Source organism: Hydra vulgaris, chromosome 15, assembly GCF_038396675.1.
Source record: "Hydra vulgaris chromosome 15, alternate assembly HydraT2T_AEP".
Taxonomy (NCBI): Eukaryota; Metazoa; Cnidaria; class Hydrozoa; order Anthoathecata; family Hydridae; genus Hydra; species Hydra vulgaris.
The window spans coordinates 21,192,898-21,213,314 of NC_088934.1; the positions used below are offsets into that span (position 1 = coordinate 21,192,898).

General features: G+C 27.6%; 1 protein-coding gene across 16 annotated transcripts in view; it reads left to right on the top strand.

Moving 5' to 3' along the window:
• Nucleotides 1-7,130, top strand: part of LOC136072102 (fibroblast growth factor receptor 3-like) — a 69,183-nt gene extending 62,053 nt beyond the window's left edge. For 7 of the 16 annotated variants that reach the window (XM_065820403.1, XM_065820405.1, XM_065820399.1 and 4 more), the window contains 9 exons: nucleotides 1,259-1,479; nucleotides 1,938-2,122; nucleotides 2,553-2,621; nucleotides 4,921-5,016; nucleotides 5,093-5,307; nucleotides 5,416-5,456; nucleotides 5,560-5,656; nucleotides 5,764-6,004; nucleotides 6,731-6,955. In XM_065820403.1, the coding sequence (XP_065676475.1) occupies nucleotides 1,259-1,479; nucleotides 1,938-2,122; nucleotides 2,553-2,621; nucleotides 4,921-5,016; nucleotides 5,093-5,307; nucleotides 5,416-5,456; nucleotides 5,560-5,656; nucleotides 5,764-6,001 (1,162 nt within the window). In that variant the 3' untranslated portion in view covers nucleotides 6,002-6,004; nucleotides 6,731-6,955. Of the gene's footprint in view, nucleotides 1-1,258; nucleotides 1,480-1,937; nucleotides 2,123-2,552; nucleotides 2,622-4,920; nucleotides 5,017-5,092; nucleotides 5,308-5,415; nucleotides 5,457-5,559; nucleotides 5,657-5,763; nucleotides 6,005-6,714; nucleotides 6,956-6,982 lie in introns of those variants that run through there. The other 9 variants (XM_065820404.1, XM_065820401.1, XR_010644366.1 and 6 more) reach the window with 8 other exon arrangements.
• Nucleotides 7,131-20,417: the final 13,287 nt, after the last annotated feature.

Genomic DNA, 20,417 nt, shown 5'->3' on the forward strand with positions numbered 1-20,417 from the left:
TATTTATCAAAAGATTTAGAAATAATAGTTTTATATAATTCTACCTCAAAGTATATATAATTATATTATTATTGCAATACTTAACATAATTAACAAATTATTATTCAAAAGATTTAGAAATAATAGGTATTAAAGTTTGTGTTTTGTAGTTTAGGGTTGAGAGAGTTGCAAATAAAGTTAAGTTTATATAAAAAGTTAAGTAATCTTTAAAATTAATTTGACAAATTAATTTGACAATAAAAAAAACTGTATACATACATGCATCCACACACATAAATACATACATACATACATACATACATACATACATACATACATACATACATACATACATACATACATACATACCAGTCTTCTCTGGTTAGCCAGTGCTCGCCCGCAAAAACTTTGGCAAGCACATAAAAAAGCACTTGCCAAAAAAATGAAAGCGTTTTATTTTAAATTGCAACTTTTATGATAAATAGCTTTTTTTAACCTGTTTTTTTTTTTTAATTATTTTATATAGTATTTATTGAAAGTGTTCTTTTTTCTATTTTTATTTAAATTAAATAGCAGAAAGAAAAAAAATTTCAATTTTTTATTTTTAAAATTTTTTAAAAATATTTTAAATCGTGCAGGCTAATTTAAAAATGATCGCATCATAAAAAGCGCTGGCATCCTGCCAGTACTTTTTATGGCGCTGGCAATAAATTTCAAGCAGAGAAAACTGACATACATACAAATGAGTATTACAGTAAAATGTGCATAGGTTTATTTTATTATACTTTCAAATCAGAGGACATGACCCATGATCCCTATTTATTTATTTATTAAGAAAAAAAAAAAATTATTTAGAAAAAAATAAAATTATTAAGAAAAAAGTTTAAATAAACAGGAAACAAATTTAGTGTTTAAATAAAAGGTCAAATGCTCAAGAAGTATCAAAAAAACTTCAGGCTATAGAAATGTTGATTAAGTTAGATCATTTGATTCATCATCTGATAAATGAATATAATTATACAATTGAAGATCTTAACATAATTAAAAAATTTGTTTAACATCTAGAACTCTTGTTTTTAAAAGTTTTGTCTGATCAAAATCAATTTTCTCGTAACATTTTTTATTTTAATTACTTCATGCACTAAGCTCTTTGATTATATGATGAAATTTATTTACAATTTAATTTAATAGTCTATAAATATAATTTTCATTTGTAGTTTTTAAAAATGTGTCTGCAAGTCATTAATTATAAAATTCATAGTTTTTTTATTTTTTTCAGAAACAAAAACAAAAACAGTTATCTAACAGACAACTGGGAAATTTTTCCTGATTCCATAGTTTTGAATAAAAAAGTTGGTCAAGGAGCATTTGGTAATGTTTTTGTTGCAAAAATTAGTTCTAGCGTTTTAGCTAAAACTTGTTATGCAAGTCAAACTAATATGATTTTACATGATATTAAAGAAGATTCTGCTGTTAACGTTGCAGTGAAACTTTTAAAAGGTAGAGTTTTAGATTATGTAGCAAACTTTTACGCTCTATTGAAGTGATTATTTTTGTTGCTACCATACCATACAAAGTTTAATTTAGCGTCTAATAAACTTTTGTTGTTATTTGTTAATATAATATTTAATTATTATTTGCATGGTTCGTTTAAGCAACATTTCATACAAGTTTTTTAATTTCCCAAATATATAAATATTATATATATTTTTTAAGTGCTAATCAGGTAAATAAGAGAATTGTTAATACAATTGACTTAAACACAAATAAACTAATGAAAAGTTAGAAAGTGAATTAGGTAAATAAACATTAATTACAAGTTGTAATTAGAAAAACTAAAAGCTATAATTAGATTAAAATATATTAAATATAATTAGAACTATAATAGTATATATAAAAACTATAATTTTACTCTAGAAAAAAATTGCACCTAGTAGTAAATATTTATTATGAATTAGATAATGCAAGTCAATCAGAGATTAATGATTTTGGTAATGAGATTAATCTGATGAAAGGTATTGGGTATCATAAGAATATTGTGAATATGATTGGTTGGTCCACAGTTAGGAATCAATTGTGTTTAGTAGTTGAATTTATGGAAAATGGAGATTTGTTAAATTTTCTGAGAAATAGACGAACAAAGGTAAAATATTAATTTTATATTACTAAGATTTTATAAATATACTTTTATAATAAAACTTAAACTTAATTAAAAAGTGTGTTAGGTTAATCTAATTTAATGTATTAGATTTTTTTTTGTTGTTGGTTAATTTTAACGTTTTAATTTTTCAAAATTTTTGGTTTTAATATGTTGTGTTATGTCATGATATTATGATATACAAATGCCTGTGATGTTTGATTTAAATCCCCGCAATCTTTAATTTTATAATAACATTATCATTATATATATATTTTTTATTATTATATATTTGTATTTAAATATTGTAACAAAATGCTTATTTAAAATGTAATAAAAAGAACAAAAAATACTATAATACATAAAAATCAATAAATATATTTGTGCAACATTTCAAATATTATTTATTTGTATTTAAATTTATATTCTTTTATAGTATATAGCTTCAATGATGGAGGGAGATTCATCCAACATGTCCACACAGAACTACCAAAAATTGCTTGAGGTTTTTAAATTTTTTAGTAAAACTTTTTTTGTAACAATTTATATCCAAATGTTTTCATTATACAGTACCCACAAAAAGTATTGCGACAAGTGCTAAAAAGTTCATAATTTTGATCTCTGAAGAAAAAAATTAATTTAAAATAGTTACACTCATTTTATTGAAGCCAACCATTTTCTATTACAACGAGCAGTAATTCCTTTATATATTAATGCATACTAAACTGTTTCAATTCAGTATATTGGAGTCTTCATCCGTGTTTGGTTTCTATTACAACGAGCAGTAATTCCTTTATATATTAATGCATACTAAACTGTTTCAATTCAGTATATTGGAGTCTTCATCCGTGTTTGGTTGCATCACTCTTTTCTGGAAAATAACCTATTTTTTGCATCTTCCTTGTCTATCTTTGAAAATTTTTGGCAGTATGAAGTTCTGTAATATAAAAAAGAAGAAATTGCCATCATTCTTTTGCATAAGCAGGAAAAAAATACTCGGGACATAGGAAAGGTAATTAATCGACATCATTTGACGGTAGCAAGATGGCTAAAATGGTATTTGGTAGATCCTGAACATAAGGGATCATCTGGAAGACCAAGGAAAATGACTAGGAGTGCAGATAAATTATAAATCGTGCAGTAGTTAATAATCCTTTTATTTCTGCACGCCAATTAAAGTTTGAGAATCCTGAATTGCTTGGAAACATCTCCATTAAGACAGTGCAGCATAGGCTGCAAAAAGAGCTTGGATTGCCTTCACGTCATTGTGCCAAAAAACCTCTCATCACAGTCGCCATGAGGAAGAAGCAACTTGATTTCGCTAAACCTTATGTGCATTAGGATGTTGCCAATTGGAAAGAAGCAATTTTAGCCATGGGTCAAAGTTTTCAACATTTTCAAATTGTTGAATGGGCATGCAATGGCCCATAGGCAAAGTCTTTTGCGTGTAGGCTGCGACTCAGCCAACACGCAAAAGATTATGAAGTAGGGGTGTTTTTCTGCAGGATGCAGGGGATTTTATTTCTTGCCTCCAAATGTAACAATGAATGGAAATTGTTATATTAAAGTCGTTGATCTTCTGCAATTTATGCGGTTCTATGGAACAACAATTTTCCAACATGGCTCAGCTCCTTGCCACACATTCAAAAAAGTCAAGAATTGGCTTAATGCACGCAATATAAATGTTCTAAAATGGCCAGGAAACACCCCTGATCTCAACCCAATTAAAAACCTTTGGAAAATAATGAAGGACAAGGTACAATGCCACGATACATGATCGGTGAAGAAATGAACCGAATCTCTCAAATTGACCTGGTGCATGGAAATTAGCAAAGAATTATGCAATAGGCTTGCTTCATCTATGCAAAATCGTCTGAAAGAAGTAATAAAAGCTCACAGGAACATGACTAAATACTAAAACCTAAAAATTTTAAAGGGCCTTTTTAGGGGTGCAATTTTTTACTAAAAAAAGATAAAATCTGCAAATTATCGCAATACTTTTTGCTGTTACTGGATATTAATTTTGTGAAAATAATTAATTGAACTTTCTTTATACCATGAACCATTAAAAAAATTTCAAAAGACTTTACAAAATAATTATACAAAAACTTTTGTTTTGTGAAATAATTGTGAAAAATATATATTATTTTAATATATAAATATATATAAATATATTACATTATTTTGATTTTTTAATCACTTTGAAAGTACAAACGCAAATGTTTGTTAAAATCCAATAATTAAACTGACAACTACCCAAAAGTTACAAGGAGACGTTGTACGTCAGCTAATGTCATTCTTGTAAAAATTTTTTTTTGAATAACACCTATCCAGTTCAAATAACACCTATAAAGTTTTTTTTTCAGAATTTGAGGAAGGTAAAGAACACTTATTAGGTAGAAAAGTTTATACGATCATTATACATCCATTCATTATACATCCATTCAAAAGTACTATAGGTTACAAGCACCTTAGCATAAGGAACAATTCATATTATACAGAAATTTTATTAGACTATTGTTTTTGCTATAAATATATTTTTAAATTAGCAACGTATTGCTATGTGTTGTAAGGTGTCACAATCTCGTAAAATACATAACTTTTTATTCCTTGAAGCGTAGGAAAAAATAATATAAAAGTTATTAAAATATATTTTAATTTAAGTTTTACAATTTTTAAGTTCGTCTGGAAATAAACTTGCCTTTTTTTTTTTAAATTTCTTAATTTTTTTCTTACTTTTGTTTTGTTATGTATAAATAATTTTTGTTTTTTTTATATATAGTTTTCTTTATTATTTTTTATAGAAAACAAGTTTAGTGCACGATACTACCCTAGTTGACACTGAGGCCATGACACCTAATGACTTAATTTGTTTTGCGTGGCAAGTGGCATCGGGAATGGTTTGAGTTTAATTAATATGTGAGTTTTTTTATTGCTACTTTTTTCTATGTGTTCTTGTTTACTTTATTTCTTCAGGAATATCTTTCGCTTAATAAACTGGTACACCGAGACCTTGCTGCAAGAAATATCTTAATTAGTGCTGATAAAAAAGTTAAAGTATCTGATTTTGGTTTAACACGTAAAGTCAACGATGACTTAAATTATACGAGCTGTACTCATCGTCGTTTACCAGTTAAGTGGATGTCAGTTGAAGCAATATTTGACCAAATGTTTACGTCATATAGTGATGTGTAATTATAGTTAATTTTCTTTTGTAAAAAGTTTTTATTGTTTGGTGTTTTAACATATTGTGTGTGAGTATTGTTTTTAGGACTAATTAGGATATTAAAATGTTTTAGGTGGGCGTACGGCGTTGTTTTATTTGAAATTGTAACGCTGGGTAAGTGTATGAGCTTGTTATTTTATATGCAGTTTTAGAATTATCTTATTTTTTTACAATTTTTTAATTTTTTAATAAAGTCTAATCACCTTATCGTTTATAGGAGGAACTCCTTATCCTGGATTAAGTAATTGTGAGCTCCTTGCTCGTTTAAAAATCGGTTACCGAATGGAGCGACCAGATAATTGCTCTCAAATTATGTAACAAATTTGTTTAATTACTATATTACTAGTATATTACTAGAATACTCTATTAAAGGAACTTTAGTAGACGGTATGAACGATGACTTTTGAGTCTTTAATTTTAGGTATGACCACATGTTACATTGTTGGAATGAAGATCCATTAAAACGACCCAGCTTTACTGAGTTACGCGAGTTGTTTGAAGAAGTATTATGTCGAGGTGGACATTATTTTACCTTTGAAATCAACGAAAAAAATAACTATTATAGTGTACCATCATTCAATAGCATTACTTCTGATGCAAACGATGAAGCACAAGAATTTTTAAAAAAGCATGTTTATTCGGTCAAAGAAATGAATTAAAAAGTACGTTGAATATTTTAGTAACTTTTCATATTATATTAAAATATTTGCTTTTTTTTTTTTTAATTTTGTGTTGTGCTGTTTTTGTTCCTGTTTGCATGTTTGTTTGTATGCAACATTTTTTGTTTAACGAAATGCATCCCAAAAAACAATGATGAACATTGATTCAAGAGTGGATCCATGGGGGAGGGGGGGGGCGATAGGAGCGATATTTTTAAAATATTTGTAAATTTATATATTTAACAAAGTATGTTGTTTGAAAATCGATGTAAGTTAGGGAGGCCGTTTAAAAGTGATAAGAAGTTTTAATAAAATTGTGTGGTGCAAAAAAAATTCGGACTGTTGAACTATCAATATGACGAAAATTAAAACAATGTAAGACTAATATTCGAAAAAAAATAACTAACAAAGTTTTATGATATAAACCTGAAAATATCTGTCTCCTTCCCCCCCTCTCCTCCCTCCACTACTTTATCAGAGTCTCGATCTTCCGCCCCCTCCCCACCTCCTTCCTGCCTGAATGGTCTGGATTCAGCGAATCAAAAAACCCTAAACATTGCCCACTCCTTACTAGATGGACTAGATCTGCCCTTCTAGTGATTTCATGATATAGACACCGTTTAAAATTCAGTTGAACTATTAAATGCAGGGTAAATGAGGTTGATTGCATATTTACTAAAACAATCTATTCAAACTTTTTATTTATTAATTAGATTTTATTTATTCAAGAAGGATGAAGAAAGGACGTCGAACAAACTGGTTTGTGATGAAAGGACGTTAAATAAACTGGTTTGTGACACTTATTTTGCTTTTTTCCGTCGAACATGCTTTCTTGACAATTTATTGTTTTAAAGCGTCACGTTAGAGAAAAACGTTTTTTTTGGAATTTGCAGAGTATTAGTTATTTATGTTAATTTCATTTTACATATTTAAAGTATAAACGAAAACATAAAAGAATTGTATTCTTTTTGTGATATTTAGTTCTATTTTGTGCAGATTGTCGTCAGACGTTAAATAGAAATAGCAAAAAACCGCTTCAAATAATACATAAAACGTCAAAGACATTAAAAAGAAGCCATAATTGATCACACAACAACATCAAATAGAAAATTAGCAATTATTATTATTTTATTTTTTTTTCGATAATGTTTCCAAATAGAGTTTCAACTGTGGACATTTTTACGCTATTGTCACTGTTAAAAAGTGTTGAAACGTTTTTATTTCTTGTTACGTTGAGGCGTAATTGATTTTAAGTGATTCTTTAATCTGCATTTTTCTCGCGTTACGTTACACTTTTAGATATGTCTAGCTAAGCTTGCCATCACATTCTCAATAATGTTAGTTGCACCGGATGACTTTAACATTTTATACTATTTATTTGATGTTTTATGATTGTTTTATATTTTTTATGTAATATTTGAATAATATTAATTTTTTATATTGTAAATTAATTTATTTTAAATATTTTAAAGTTATTCATGTTAATTTTATTTTAAAACAGTAAATGTTTTGAAAACAAATAATGGAAATTATAGATTTAAAAGTAATTTTTTTATTTTTTTAAATATACGTTGAATCGCATTAAATGACTTCAATGCTGATATACATTGTTCATTAAGAATTGAATAGAGCGCACGCGTTAACGGAGAGATTTAGATTTTTATGAGTATATGAGCATTTCCATTTCTGTGCGTAATTTTTTTTAATTTGTTTTAACAATTAGAAGCTGGGACTTGAAGCAATATGCATAATTTTAAAAAAAATATTTTTATCTTATTTTAAGCTACCTGAATAGATTAAATATATATATATATTATCATTTTTTTTTTTTTTTTTTTTTTTGCGTGGTAATATCGCAATTAGGGTTGCGTGGTAATATCGCAATTCCGTTGTGTAGTTTTCTATATTTATTATTTTTATTTTATCTTATCAAACATCACGATTTAAATATAATAACAAACGAACAGTTTCTAGCACTAATTTATATTAGCACACTAATCTAAATTATTTTTTGAACTAAAAAATTGTTTTAAAAAGCATAAACAATCAGTTAACTATTACTTATTCGTGAACGAATTTTTCCCATAAATAGTCCCGCTGCAGAAAAAGCTCTTTCTTATTCAATCGATGTTGGCTTAATGGCCATTAAAATTGAGTTTAGATTGTTCAAACTTTCGTTACGCTTTCCAGTTGTCTCGAAAATATTATTTTCTTTTATGAGTTTTTTAAATTGCAAAGGTTTTCAAAACCACTGTTCCTACTCGGGCAACTACCCTCAAATTTTAAAACAACGCATATAAACTTACTTTTTCTTATTCCAAACAGAAAATATTATACTAACATTAAAAATGAAAAAATATGTGTAAAATGGTAGCTTGTTACTATGGTAACCTATAAAAATACCAAAAAACTGGGTTTACGCTGTAAAAAAGTAAGGAAGAATGGGTAAAGGAGTGATAGTGTAATTTTGCAAAACTGTTCTAAATATATAAAACTGTGATATAAGTCGATTTGTTAATAAGTTTAGTTTTTATGCAAAAAAGTAAAACCAAATTAATTTAATATATTAATAATAAAAAAAAAAGCTTAATTGATTAATATTATTAATAAATATTATTAATTTATTATTAATAAAGATTAATAATAAATTAAAAGCTTAAAATAAAATACAAAAAACTTGATAACTCAAAATCTAAAGTTTAATTAGAAATTCCACTCCACTCACATCACAAATTTTGATAAAATGAACAATCCCTGAAAATTTCGTTATGATGTCGAAATTCTACTCCACTCATATCACAAATTTTGATAAAATGAAACAATCCCTGAAAATTTCGCATTTATAGTTTTTGAAACTTTTTTTACGGCGTGCCTGAAATGCAAAGTCTTAGAAAACGCAAAACAAAAAATAAATTCATAAAAAGTGATGCTTTTAAAATTAAACTAAAAAAAAAAACGGCTTTTTGAAAAGTTGTTTTGAAAGCTACCAGGTTCATAGTATTTCTTGCATATTTTTTTGACTTATCGCTTTTTGATGTGTTAAAATCATAAAAACCTAGGTTTAACCTCAAAACTTTCACTCTTCCTAATTAATGATATTTTAACATGATTGATTGATAATTTAACTTCTTGTTTATTAGTCTGAAACCGGCTAAAGTAAAGTGCCCTAGTTTCAATTTAAGTTATTCATAAGTTTAAATAACTGACTTATACCAATAATATTTTTGTCGTTTTAAATGCACCCACATTAACTTTTTCATATTTTTGTTTATGTTGTTGTATAAATAAGCTTTTGATAACTTGATATCACCACATTTTAGAAGAAATATATATTGGCTAAGTCTACATATAATAAGAAACAGAATATTAGGTAGCAAATAGAATAATAATAGCAAATAGGATATAAATCTTAATCTGTATTTGAAACAGAAGTTCTGAAAAAGCACAAAAAAAGTGCATTCTCTCCGTTGCTATGCGCGTTGCCATGACCTCTTTTCTAAACTTAAGATTAAAACAACAAATGTTAGACAAAAACTTATTAAGAAACATATTTATATTAAGAAACATATTTATTTTTTTGCAGATTAAAAATCTGCATAAAATTTTGATCGATATTAGTAAAAAAAAAATTTTTTAATTTTCGAAAAATTTAGAGGGTAGTTGCCCCTTAACATTAAAAATAGCACCATCCAACTTTTCTTCAGGTGTCAAACTACTTTTGTCTAAACAAGTAGCATCAACTGGTTGAGGCATTTAAAAAAATTTCGATTTCATTATGACAACTCTCGTCGACTATTCCATTATTGCTTGCATCCACCAACATTTAACCTATCCATCAATATATAACCTGGTGTAAATTTTTTTTGCGGCTGCTTTTAATACACGTTTGGAGGGTAAGATTAAATTTGAATTGATATTTGATTCGTGATTATAAGTGAATGGGTTATGTAAGCCAATTTAATTGTTATTTCTACGTTGTTCAATTTTCTGCTTCACAGTTTGAAGCAGTTTATTAGCAATGAAATTAATTTTTCTCTGCCAAATCGTCTATGATGAATACCAATACATCTTCTGCGTCAAGTAGAGTAGCATTACTTCTGACAAGCCTTTCTATTCCAACTTTCATTGGTTGTAGAGACATTGTTATTGCATTTATTACCACATATTCTTCATCGGAAGTATTAAAAATTTCTTTTAAATCAATCATTACTTTTAATATACAAGTTTTTACTTAAATCTTTCTAGCAAGACAACTCCACCTTGTTTTTAAATTCAATATTAGATTAATACCTTTATGAAACGTACGTTTTACGTACATTTGCAAGATCTCATTTTTAAGAGGTGATTTGATAAACATTCGAACCACTTTTCGAACATTCTGAATCATTAAGGAAACATTTAGGTTACTTTGTAAATCCTCAGTGAATGTAATACTTGTTGAGCTATACCTGTTGTTGAGCTGTACTCATCCTTATGTTCAAATTTATCAAATGTAATTTTATCATCATAATTATCGCAATCACTAAAATTGTCTTTAGAATTTTGCATCTGTGAATCACCTTCAATACTTATTGTCTTTGAAGGGTTTGACTTTTTGTAAAGAACACCACATACTACTAAATGAAGTCCGTGGGCATGACACAGCTTGCGAGTTGTGGGTATTGAAGTGGGGTCCAATTAGACAAATGACGTAATAAAAAAACTGAAAAGTCTTACTAATTAGTTACTAATTATTAGTTATTACATCAAATATACTTCAATAATTAAATTTACTATTCATTATTATTATTTTTTATTAATTTATACCTCAAATAATGAAAACCAATAGTTGGTAAATTATATTAAGTAATAATTAATAAAAAATAGTAATAATAAGAAATCGTAATAATTAATAAGAAATAGTAATAAACAAGAGCCTATCAGTTTTAAAAATTTAAAATAAAGCCAAGCCTTGGCCTCGCAAAAGGCCAAAAAAAAGAAGAAAAAGGCAGAGGTTATTAAGGAAAAGAAGTTTAAGGAAATGGACACACGAATCAAGTTGAAAAATATTATTTGCTTTTAAAGTTGGTTTTGATTGCAAGTGAGTGGTTTTAGGAACTGTTAGATTCTGTTAATAGGTAATTTACTATATAAAATCATGGCAATATTTTATTGCCATTTTCTGTATTCCAGTTGTAAAAGCTACAAATGTTTTCAAAGTATCAGTAAAGAAAACAGAAAACAAACCCTGGTAGACTTTCTTAACATTTCGTCAAAGAATCTTCAAAATGCTCATTTATCTGGACTTATAACTTTCGAGGTTGTTAGACAAAATAAATCTAGAAAAGCTTTAAACACGTAAAGTGATAATGAGTTAAATATTACCGGTTGTAATGGATATTATTGAAATTCAGCATTCAATTAAACAACGTGAATAAAATAAGGCAAGAATTTTATCAACCAAGTTGTTTTTGAAAATGGTTTTATATTTTGGATGGAATAGAGAGAAATAGAGTGCAACGTGTACAGAAATTCTTGAATGAATCTTTTGTGGAATCTTTTATAGATCAACGAAGCAAGAAAACTAACAGACATAAAAATTTACCTTAACCTAAAAAGAACATTATTGTTAAACAATCAAGTCTTTTATAGCGAGCCAATCATAGTACTCGAAGTAGATTTAACTGCAGTTGACGACGTGATTGGCTATTTGTGTTAAGATTCAGATTCAGTAGAGCTATCAAAGATGATGCTTATATAAATTATGTTAAGAGCTTATAATCAGTTACATTATAAATACCAGTTACACCACCGCGCCAAGACACCTAAAACAAAAATTAAAAAAATAGAAAAAAACATCTACAATAATGCCAATAACACGTGTTTTGAAGTGGGGGCACAATCATAAATTTGTAAAAAATGTCTTCCATATATAGATAAAAAAAAGGTCTTTTACAAAAAAAGGGTGTGTGTTGGGGGGGGGGGGGTCGCACGAACCTTTTCCGGCCCCCCGGTGCTGTTGGCCCTTATGTATTGATAACAACTATTAGCATTAAATGAATGAGTTTGCTTCAGTTAAAAATCATCAGCCACTGCAAGCCTAAAGACGGATGATACTTTGTGGTACCCCAGAAGTTACTGTGAATGAAGGAGAGTGTTGTCAATGAAAGACAAGTATAATACTGTGACAACTAAAATAACTAACTAAACTGACAACTATAATACTAAGAAAAAAATGGTTCAATCATTTTTAGAATTTTCTTAGAAACATCGTATGAAGCGAGCTTATGTAGATAAAAAAACTTGCTTCATATGGTGATAGTTTGAGAATCTGAGCAATTTTTAGTATTTTTAAAAATTGGAACCACAAAAATTATTTCCCAGCAGTCAGAAAAACAGGATTCAGTTTAGCACTTGTTAAATAGTTTAGAGAGTAATAAAGAAAGTTCTCAGGAACACTGAACACTTTTAACTGGATGGAAAGCCCGGTATATGTGTGTAAAATTGTCCAAATGAGGGATTCGAACCAAGGCCTTTCCGGGTAGGAAAAGAACGCCTTACCGGGTTTTGCATCATTTAAAACAACCGTGACGTTCATTTAAAAGATGCATGATGATCAACACTTGGTATGATTGGTTGCTAGTTAATAGCTAGCAATCCGCGAGGCCAAATTGCTGTCTTTATTGTTTCTGCTGAAGTATTGGATATCGACGAGAAACTAGCCAAGCGTTTGTACATACTATGTACTGTTTCCTGTACGGAAAAGGTAAACCTTGAGGATCATGAAATTTATTGCAAGGAGACGGCTCAAAATTTTGTTCAGCTATACCTCTGCTAATGGTATGCTTTCTGAAGAGGCACAGAAAAGCAAAAACAAAGATGTAAAAACTTCAGAGAATTCTTTACACCTAAAGTTTCTAGAAAAAATAAATTATGGGTTTAATGAAAAGACTTCTGTGTAGTTCAGATCCAGTGATGTGCTTATTTCAGCTTGCTGTAAAACAGAAAAAAAGTTTTCCCCGAAGAAGTTAAACTCCTACTTGTAAATAACTTGTTACTTGTATGAATTTGTTTTATTTATTTTTTTAGTTTTACGATTCAAAAAGTATTTTGTTTTTCTTTATGGGATGCTAATAAAACGTAATTTGAAAATGATATAGTTCCAATGGCGCAAAATTCATTTTTTGGTATTACAGATTCAACACTTTCAGACGTTGCGCAAACTTTGAAGTTAAGTATGTTTATGCTAATGTCAAATAATAATACTTTGCAAAAAATTGCGGTGATTGAAGCCTGGAAACAAAAATATTCCCAAAAGTTATTCCCCTTACCCCAAAAGTGAGGGCAATAGTTAATGAATAAATTTGTTAACTATTTTATACTACATTTAACTACGTTGACAGGTCTTAAATTTTATGAAATAACTTTTACATTTTGAAAGTGGTAACTAAGTTTCAACCCTACTCAAAATGGGGACGTAAATTTTACATGTTCATAATTTTTTAACTTAGAAAGATTGTTTGGTGAAAATTGCCAACTTATTTAAATTTAGTATAAAATTGTATAAAAAATTAAGTCGTTTTAGCAAAACAATATCATTTGACATATTGTTTTTCATAGCTTATTTTTAGTAGCAAAATTTTACTGCCTCAAGTTATCTTTGCTGTTCAGGAAAATATCAAAATTAAATTAAATATTATCAAAAATATGAATTTATTAATTTTAGTCGAAATTTAAAACTAAAAAAATTTATTTTATAAATTTTTTTAGTTTTAAATTTCGATAGTCTTTTCTCAGTCAATGGGAAAACAGACAGCAGACTCAATTCATCTTAAGTTTTTAACTTGTTTTAAGGTGGTATATCCAATATAGTTTGTCATTATTCAATAAAAATTCAGTTTGGCATATTCAATAAAAAGTCTAAAAGTTTCGATAAAAAAATGACTGTTTTTTTTTTAAATAACGTAACCCCCATAATTTTAACCTTTTACAAACAGATGCAGGTATCGTAATATTTATTTTATAAAAGATATTCTACTAACCATCCCATAGTTTTTGTAACAGTTTTTTTGTTTTTGCTTAAACTGTATATAGGGCAAGCGCAAGTAAAAGTTAAGTGAGAGAGGGGGTGTGCCTTACAGTTTTTATCGACTGAAAGTATATTTGTAAAAGAAAAGATCCTCTGATTCAAAATTATCCAAATTACCGACTGATTGTATAAAAACTCATTAAGTCCGGAAATTTATTACTATATCAATGCCGTTTTTTTACATCTTAAACTTTTAAAATATAATAGCATTGTGTCTCTTGTATTATTTTTTTAATATTATATTTTGACTTGAGAGATGTTAAAAGAACAATAGTTAAAGCAACAACAAAACGCATTTAAAAGTACACCGGTTTGAACATCTTCAAAATTTTTAAAAGTAGTCGATTTTATTATGTTGATTAGTTTTACAATTTACCACCAGAAACAAGAAGAAGAACTTAAATAATTGAAAAACTTAACGACAAGTACAAACTTTAAAAATGCGCTTTAAAATAAAAAAGCCCCATAAAAAGTGAATTCTTGGTAAAAATTTTTAGTAAATTGTTAAGAAGTAAATTTGCAAAATGCTTTGAGCTAGCCGCTTGTGACCATCTGCAACGAACAAACATTTGTCGTTAAAGATTTTTTCTTACTACTTAAAGTCTCTAGGTACCCAAAAAGTTAAATACGTTCAAATAAAAAATGACACTTGCTCAAATATTGATTTTTAAAAATGCAATAAATTATTAAACTTTTTGAAAAATAACACAAAATAAAATTTTGTCTGAGGAAGAATTAATTAAAAAAATATTATAATAGAAAAAAAAAATTGCAAACAAAAGATGAAAAGAGTTTGTTCAGCTCTTGTTTAGATCGTTTTCGCAAGAGAGAAACCCTTTCATATGTTTTGTCTATATTTATCCAAGTTTATTTTTTTATATTTGTTGTTGGTAGGGTAACCAAAATTATAGAAAAAATGCACTATATTTTAAGGATAACATAATTTTGATAAAACTACACCACACTCTTCTTTTTGCATATAAGAAACTAAGCACACCGCTAGTACCAGAAGGTTTCTTATTTTAAGCATTCTATTTATTCAATCTAGTACTTAAAGTTTTTGAGGAGTTTCTTTAGATTTTTAAAAGGGTTATTATTTAAATGATTTAATACTCTTTCCTTTCAATTGATTGTTTTTTTTCATTGTAAGTAATTGTAAGTTCTTCATACTTTTAACTAAGTTACTTTTCCAAAAAGCACCTGAGTACTAATAGTGGTGGCAACTGTCTAAGTGTGAATTTCATTATTTCATATCTGCTAATCAGTAACAAAGTATAAGTGCACTAAAAGAAATTACAAACACTGGCATATGTTAGTTTAAGCCTCTTGTTTTGATATTTGATTAAAAAGGCAACTAAATCATTTTTTCTTAATCAAAAAAATTGTTTTCTAAATAACTAAAGATTAAAGTTTTATGTCATATATATCGTATATCATAGTTCCATTCGTGCTTGGCGTATATCAAAGTTCCATTCACGCTTGGCATATATCATAATTCCATTCGTGCTTGTCCGTATATCATAATTCTATTCATGCTTGTCGTATATCATAATTCCATTCATGCTTGTTATATTCATTTAATATGAAATTTTATAAAAAGCTGTTAAATGTTTATTTTTTTATTTATATATTTGTTAAACACCCACTATACAAATAAAGTAAATTAAAGTTTCGTTCAGGATAAACAAAAAATCTTGACTTTTTTTTTCCTCAAGATTTCCTTTTAAACATAATCATCTAGAAATTGTTTTTCAAGAATGTCCTTGAAAATTGTTCTTTGTTCTTTTAAGTTACAGCACCTCAACTAAACGTTTTAGAATTTGAAGATCCGTTTCAGGAATTAAATTTTTTTAACAAATAATTTTTTTTTTTTTTACTTTGCATTATTTTCTCTAGATTTAGTTCATGACTATTGCACAAATTCTTGACACTATCTAAAAAAGGTTGTAGAGATGTCTTGTTTTTCAGCTGCGACTTAACATTATCAAACGTCATTTTGTTGTTCATCCGGCGATGTTGTTAAATAAGTTAAGCATGTTTTTTGTGTAATTATTGATATATCCTCAATAAAAAATAAGGGATGAATATAACTTTTGCTATGTTTTGAAGCATTGAGGACTTTAGTGCGTTTTTTCCAACTATATCAAGCTTTTGCATTAATATTTTTTATGTTCACAAAGCTCAAAACCATAAGTTAGTGTTGGAACAGCCAAATGTTTATATAACTGGACAATGGAGTTTGGGTGAGCAAAACAAACTCCAGATTGAATTTAAGTTTGGATTACTGCCCGGAAAGTAGTTATTCGGCGATCAGTATTTAAACGATTAGATGACTAAGTTTATCATGAAGTTTTATTTGTTGATTGTTATTATGCAGTTTTTAATTTACTTCTATCGGTGAGCAAGAACTCGGTTTTGTCAGCATTCAATTCTATACAGTTTTCTTTTGAGTATATACTGCAGGTATTAATAAGCTTTTGAGGGAAATACAATGTCATCAGCATATGCTTCAACACTTGTAAAAACGTATCGTTGTCTCAATTTTTAATGTTTATATCCAAATATATTAAATTTTTAAATTATTAAAAACGTATCTATTTACGTCAACGTAAATAGATACGTCAAACCAACGTATTTATTTACGTCAAGGTATAATCGGTGCTAACTAAAAAATTGGAGGACAATCAAAACGATTTTCAACTTACTTCGGCTGATTTGCTAATTGTTATGACTAAAAAATTCTATCGTGAATTAGATGGAGGCGGCAAGGCAAATTCATTGCTCTAGAGTTTTCAATAAAGTTTAAAACTGGTCTTCTCTATAGGCTTACTTTATATGATGTATGTCGGAAAATATTTGGATTATCATATCTTTTTTTTTAAATACGTTTTTTAAAGTCATCCTTGATGGCCACCACTCTTTTTCCTTTCAGTAACTTCTGGATTATCTCAAATTTCTTTCATTGGTCCTTTTTTCTTATGATATTACTATTTTACTAGAGTTCGGACTGTTGTAATTGTAAAACTTAAATACAATAATACATTACAAAACAATAATATTGTATTGTAATAACAGAGATGTAATTTAAAACATTATTCATTGTTATTGTATTGCTGTGGTAAGAAACAGTTACAATAACTATTGCACTGTTTTGATGAAAAAAAAATTACAATAACTATTGTGGTGTATTGTATTCCGATTTCAAAGTCCAATAGCTATTGTATTTTAAAATACTGAAATTTTTTTCCCTCGCATTTATTATTATTTGTGCTCTAGAAAATTCAGAGGAGCCCGTGACGCTTGTTTTTACCAGTCATTTACATATATAAACTTTGTTTATTTTGAGAAGTGAGGTTAGGCCAGGAAATCCAAAGAAGTGTATATTTTACGTATACTTAATAAATATTCAATTCAGGGGCGCTCGTGGCACCTGTTTCTAGCAACCATTTACATATAAAATTTTGGTTTTTTTTAGTTCAATAATATTACTGTTTAAAGAATAATTTGTTTAGAATTAACATTAATAATATTTATTCAAAATCATACAATATATTATGTTTTATATGTTTATAATTAAATAATTATTAAGTGTGTATATTATTGTATTGCATTTAAATTTCAGTTTACACAAAATGATGACTTACCAAATGATGACTTATATACTAATTGATTAACTACATAAAGCGCGAGAACATAATTTTTCTTTTATTATTATAATTAACCGCTAATAAGTAATAAATTGCAACACTATGGAATTAGGGAACCATTGACCTGGGTACTTATATATTAGATTGTCTAAGCATGTGAACTACTTTTATTTTGCAACAAATTTTCTACATTTTCAGATTACTTATCACCTATCAGACCGTACCATTAAATTTTGTAGAGGGGTAATTTTTTAAAAATGTAGTTTAGAATATCAAAAAAATAATGTTCTTGATTTATGTAGCAAAATTCTTGTGTAACTTTGCAACTAGACCTAAAAGCCCAGTTACTTTATGGAACACATACAGCCATAAAAGCCACAGGGAAAGAAAAGACAAAGTTTTATATTAGAGTTATATTTGAGTAAAAGAAAGTTATATCTAAGTAAAAGAAATGGTCGTCATTGGTCATGTGTAGTGTGTTTCCCCAGCAATAAAACAAAAACAGCTCAGATTACAAATGTTTATTGCTATTGTAGTGGGTCATTACTATATCATTTTTTTTCAGATGTTGTTATTGATTTATGAAGATGAATTTCAATACAATATTTTTTGTTATTGTATTACAGTATTACAATACACAGATATTGTTACTGTCTCTAAAAAAGTTAATACAATAGCAATAATTATTGTTTCTGTTATTGCTTTCATCACAATTACAACAATCCAAACTCTAGTTCTAACAAATTAAAAATGTTTTATCTGGAATAAAAGTTACTAGATAATTAGATTCAATTAGTTTTAGAACAGAAAAAGTATAGTTTTTTTAAAAATTCAAAATATAGTCGGTTGGGGTAATATGGGCCTATATGTCATTATGTATTGTGCCATTAAGAACCTTATACTTATATAGCAACAAATACTTTAACAATAAAAATATGTTTAAATAAAAAGTCAGGCTATGTTTCTGAATTCATTTTTCTGGATGTATGTTGCTCTCGATCCATTTAGATGACTGTTAAAGTTATTTTTCATTTATATTTTTCATTGAAATTAGTAGATAACGTATTGTAGCAATTTCGAAGCGTAGCACATTAAACTTTTATTATAAAGACATGATGTTTTAGTAAAATGATGAATCTTTAACATATAACGTAAAAACATTTGGTTAGTTTTTAACTGAGCTCAGGGGCGATTCTGCGAGTGTGGGTGTGATGGGTAAAACACTTTTCCTCCTCCTCCTCAAAGAAGGCTTTTTTCAAGTTATAGTCTGTTATTTGTTGAATATAGTCGATTAGTCGGGCATTTAGCACATTTTAGCCGTGTGATTTTTAGTTTTGTGAACCTTTTTAATTATTTTATTTTTTTAAATTCTAGGCGGTATTTTTGAAGGATTCCCCCCCCCCCTCCCTCTTGCCTCATTTTATTCTAAGAATCGCCCCTGATTGGGCTTCCGATTTAAATTTTCCCTTAAACAAAATTTCCTCAGGCTTAGACTTTTTATAAGTATTTCGACATTCAAATTTAAATAGTATATTTAATATGAAGAATTATAATCTGATTTATTTTATATATTGAAACAAGTGGTAAAAAACTGTGGAAATTAAACCGCAAGAAACCTCTACATTCTTTGGAAAAAAGCTATCAGAGATAAAAAAAATTATTTTTATTTGTATTTTTAATTTGATGCTTTGAACGTGTAAAGTGATTTTGCATTTAAAAAATCTATTGAAGTATTACTATGTTTAAACTTTTATTTTAAGTATTACTATGTTTAAACTAAGTATTACTATTTTCAAACTTTTGATCAAATAATTTAAATATAATACATAATGACTTCAGTCAAATTCCACGATGAGTTAGTACTTTAACCAAAAAAAGTTAGATTACCCCCACCCTTCCCTACTTTCACCCTACACTACTTCTTTTGTATTTCTATATTTTTTGATTTGTCTTGCAAAGCTCTTTGTAAACGATGTATATATGTAAACTATATATATATATATATATATATATATATATATATATATATATATATATATATATATATATATATATATATATATATATATATATATATATATAAACTTTATATATATGGCACAATCTTATCAGATTCTCGTGAGTTAAGCTAAAATACCCTTTACTCTTTTGCCTTATTTTTAACTTTCAGCACTTTTTTTTGAATTTTAAAATCCAAATATTTATATAAAGTATAAATATCTATTTTTATAAGGCAAACACTCTTGAATAAAAAATGTTTCATAAATGCACTTAACAGTGTAATATGTATAGCTATGTCATTATAACCCTGCGAGACGTCTGTAAGACGTCTTCAGTAATTAAAATCGTCCTAAAGACGTCCATCGGAGTCTGACTTAAAGTGATATGCTTTTGTTACTTTTTATTATTGAAACAAGAAGTTTGAAATTCAATTTTGTCAATAGTGCTCTTGTTTTGTACTGTAATACCGCTTTGAGATTTTCAGCTGTGTATTTTGACTTTAAACATTTGACACGAAAACAGGTTATTCGAACTCATTTACTTACTGTTAGAATAAAGTAAAAACTTTTAATTTTTTTGTGTGCAGCGATTGTTATTCTTTACTTCAATTTTTTTTTTTTTGCATACAATACAAACTTTGGTTTGTTAATTTAAAATATTGATACTATGTACATAAAAAAATGGATAAAACAGAACTGGT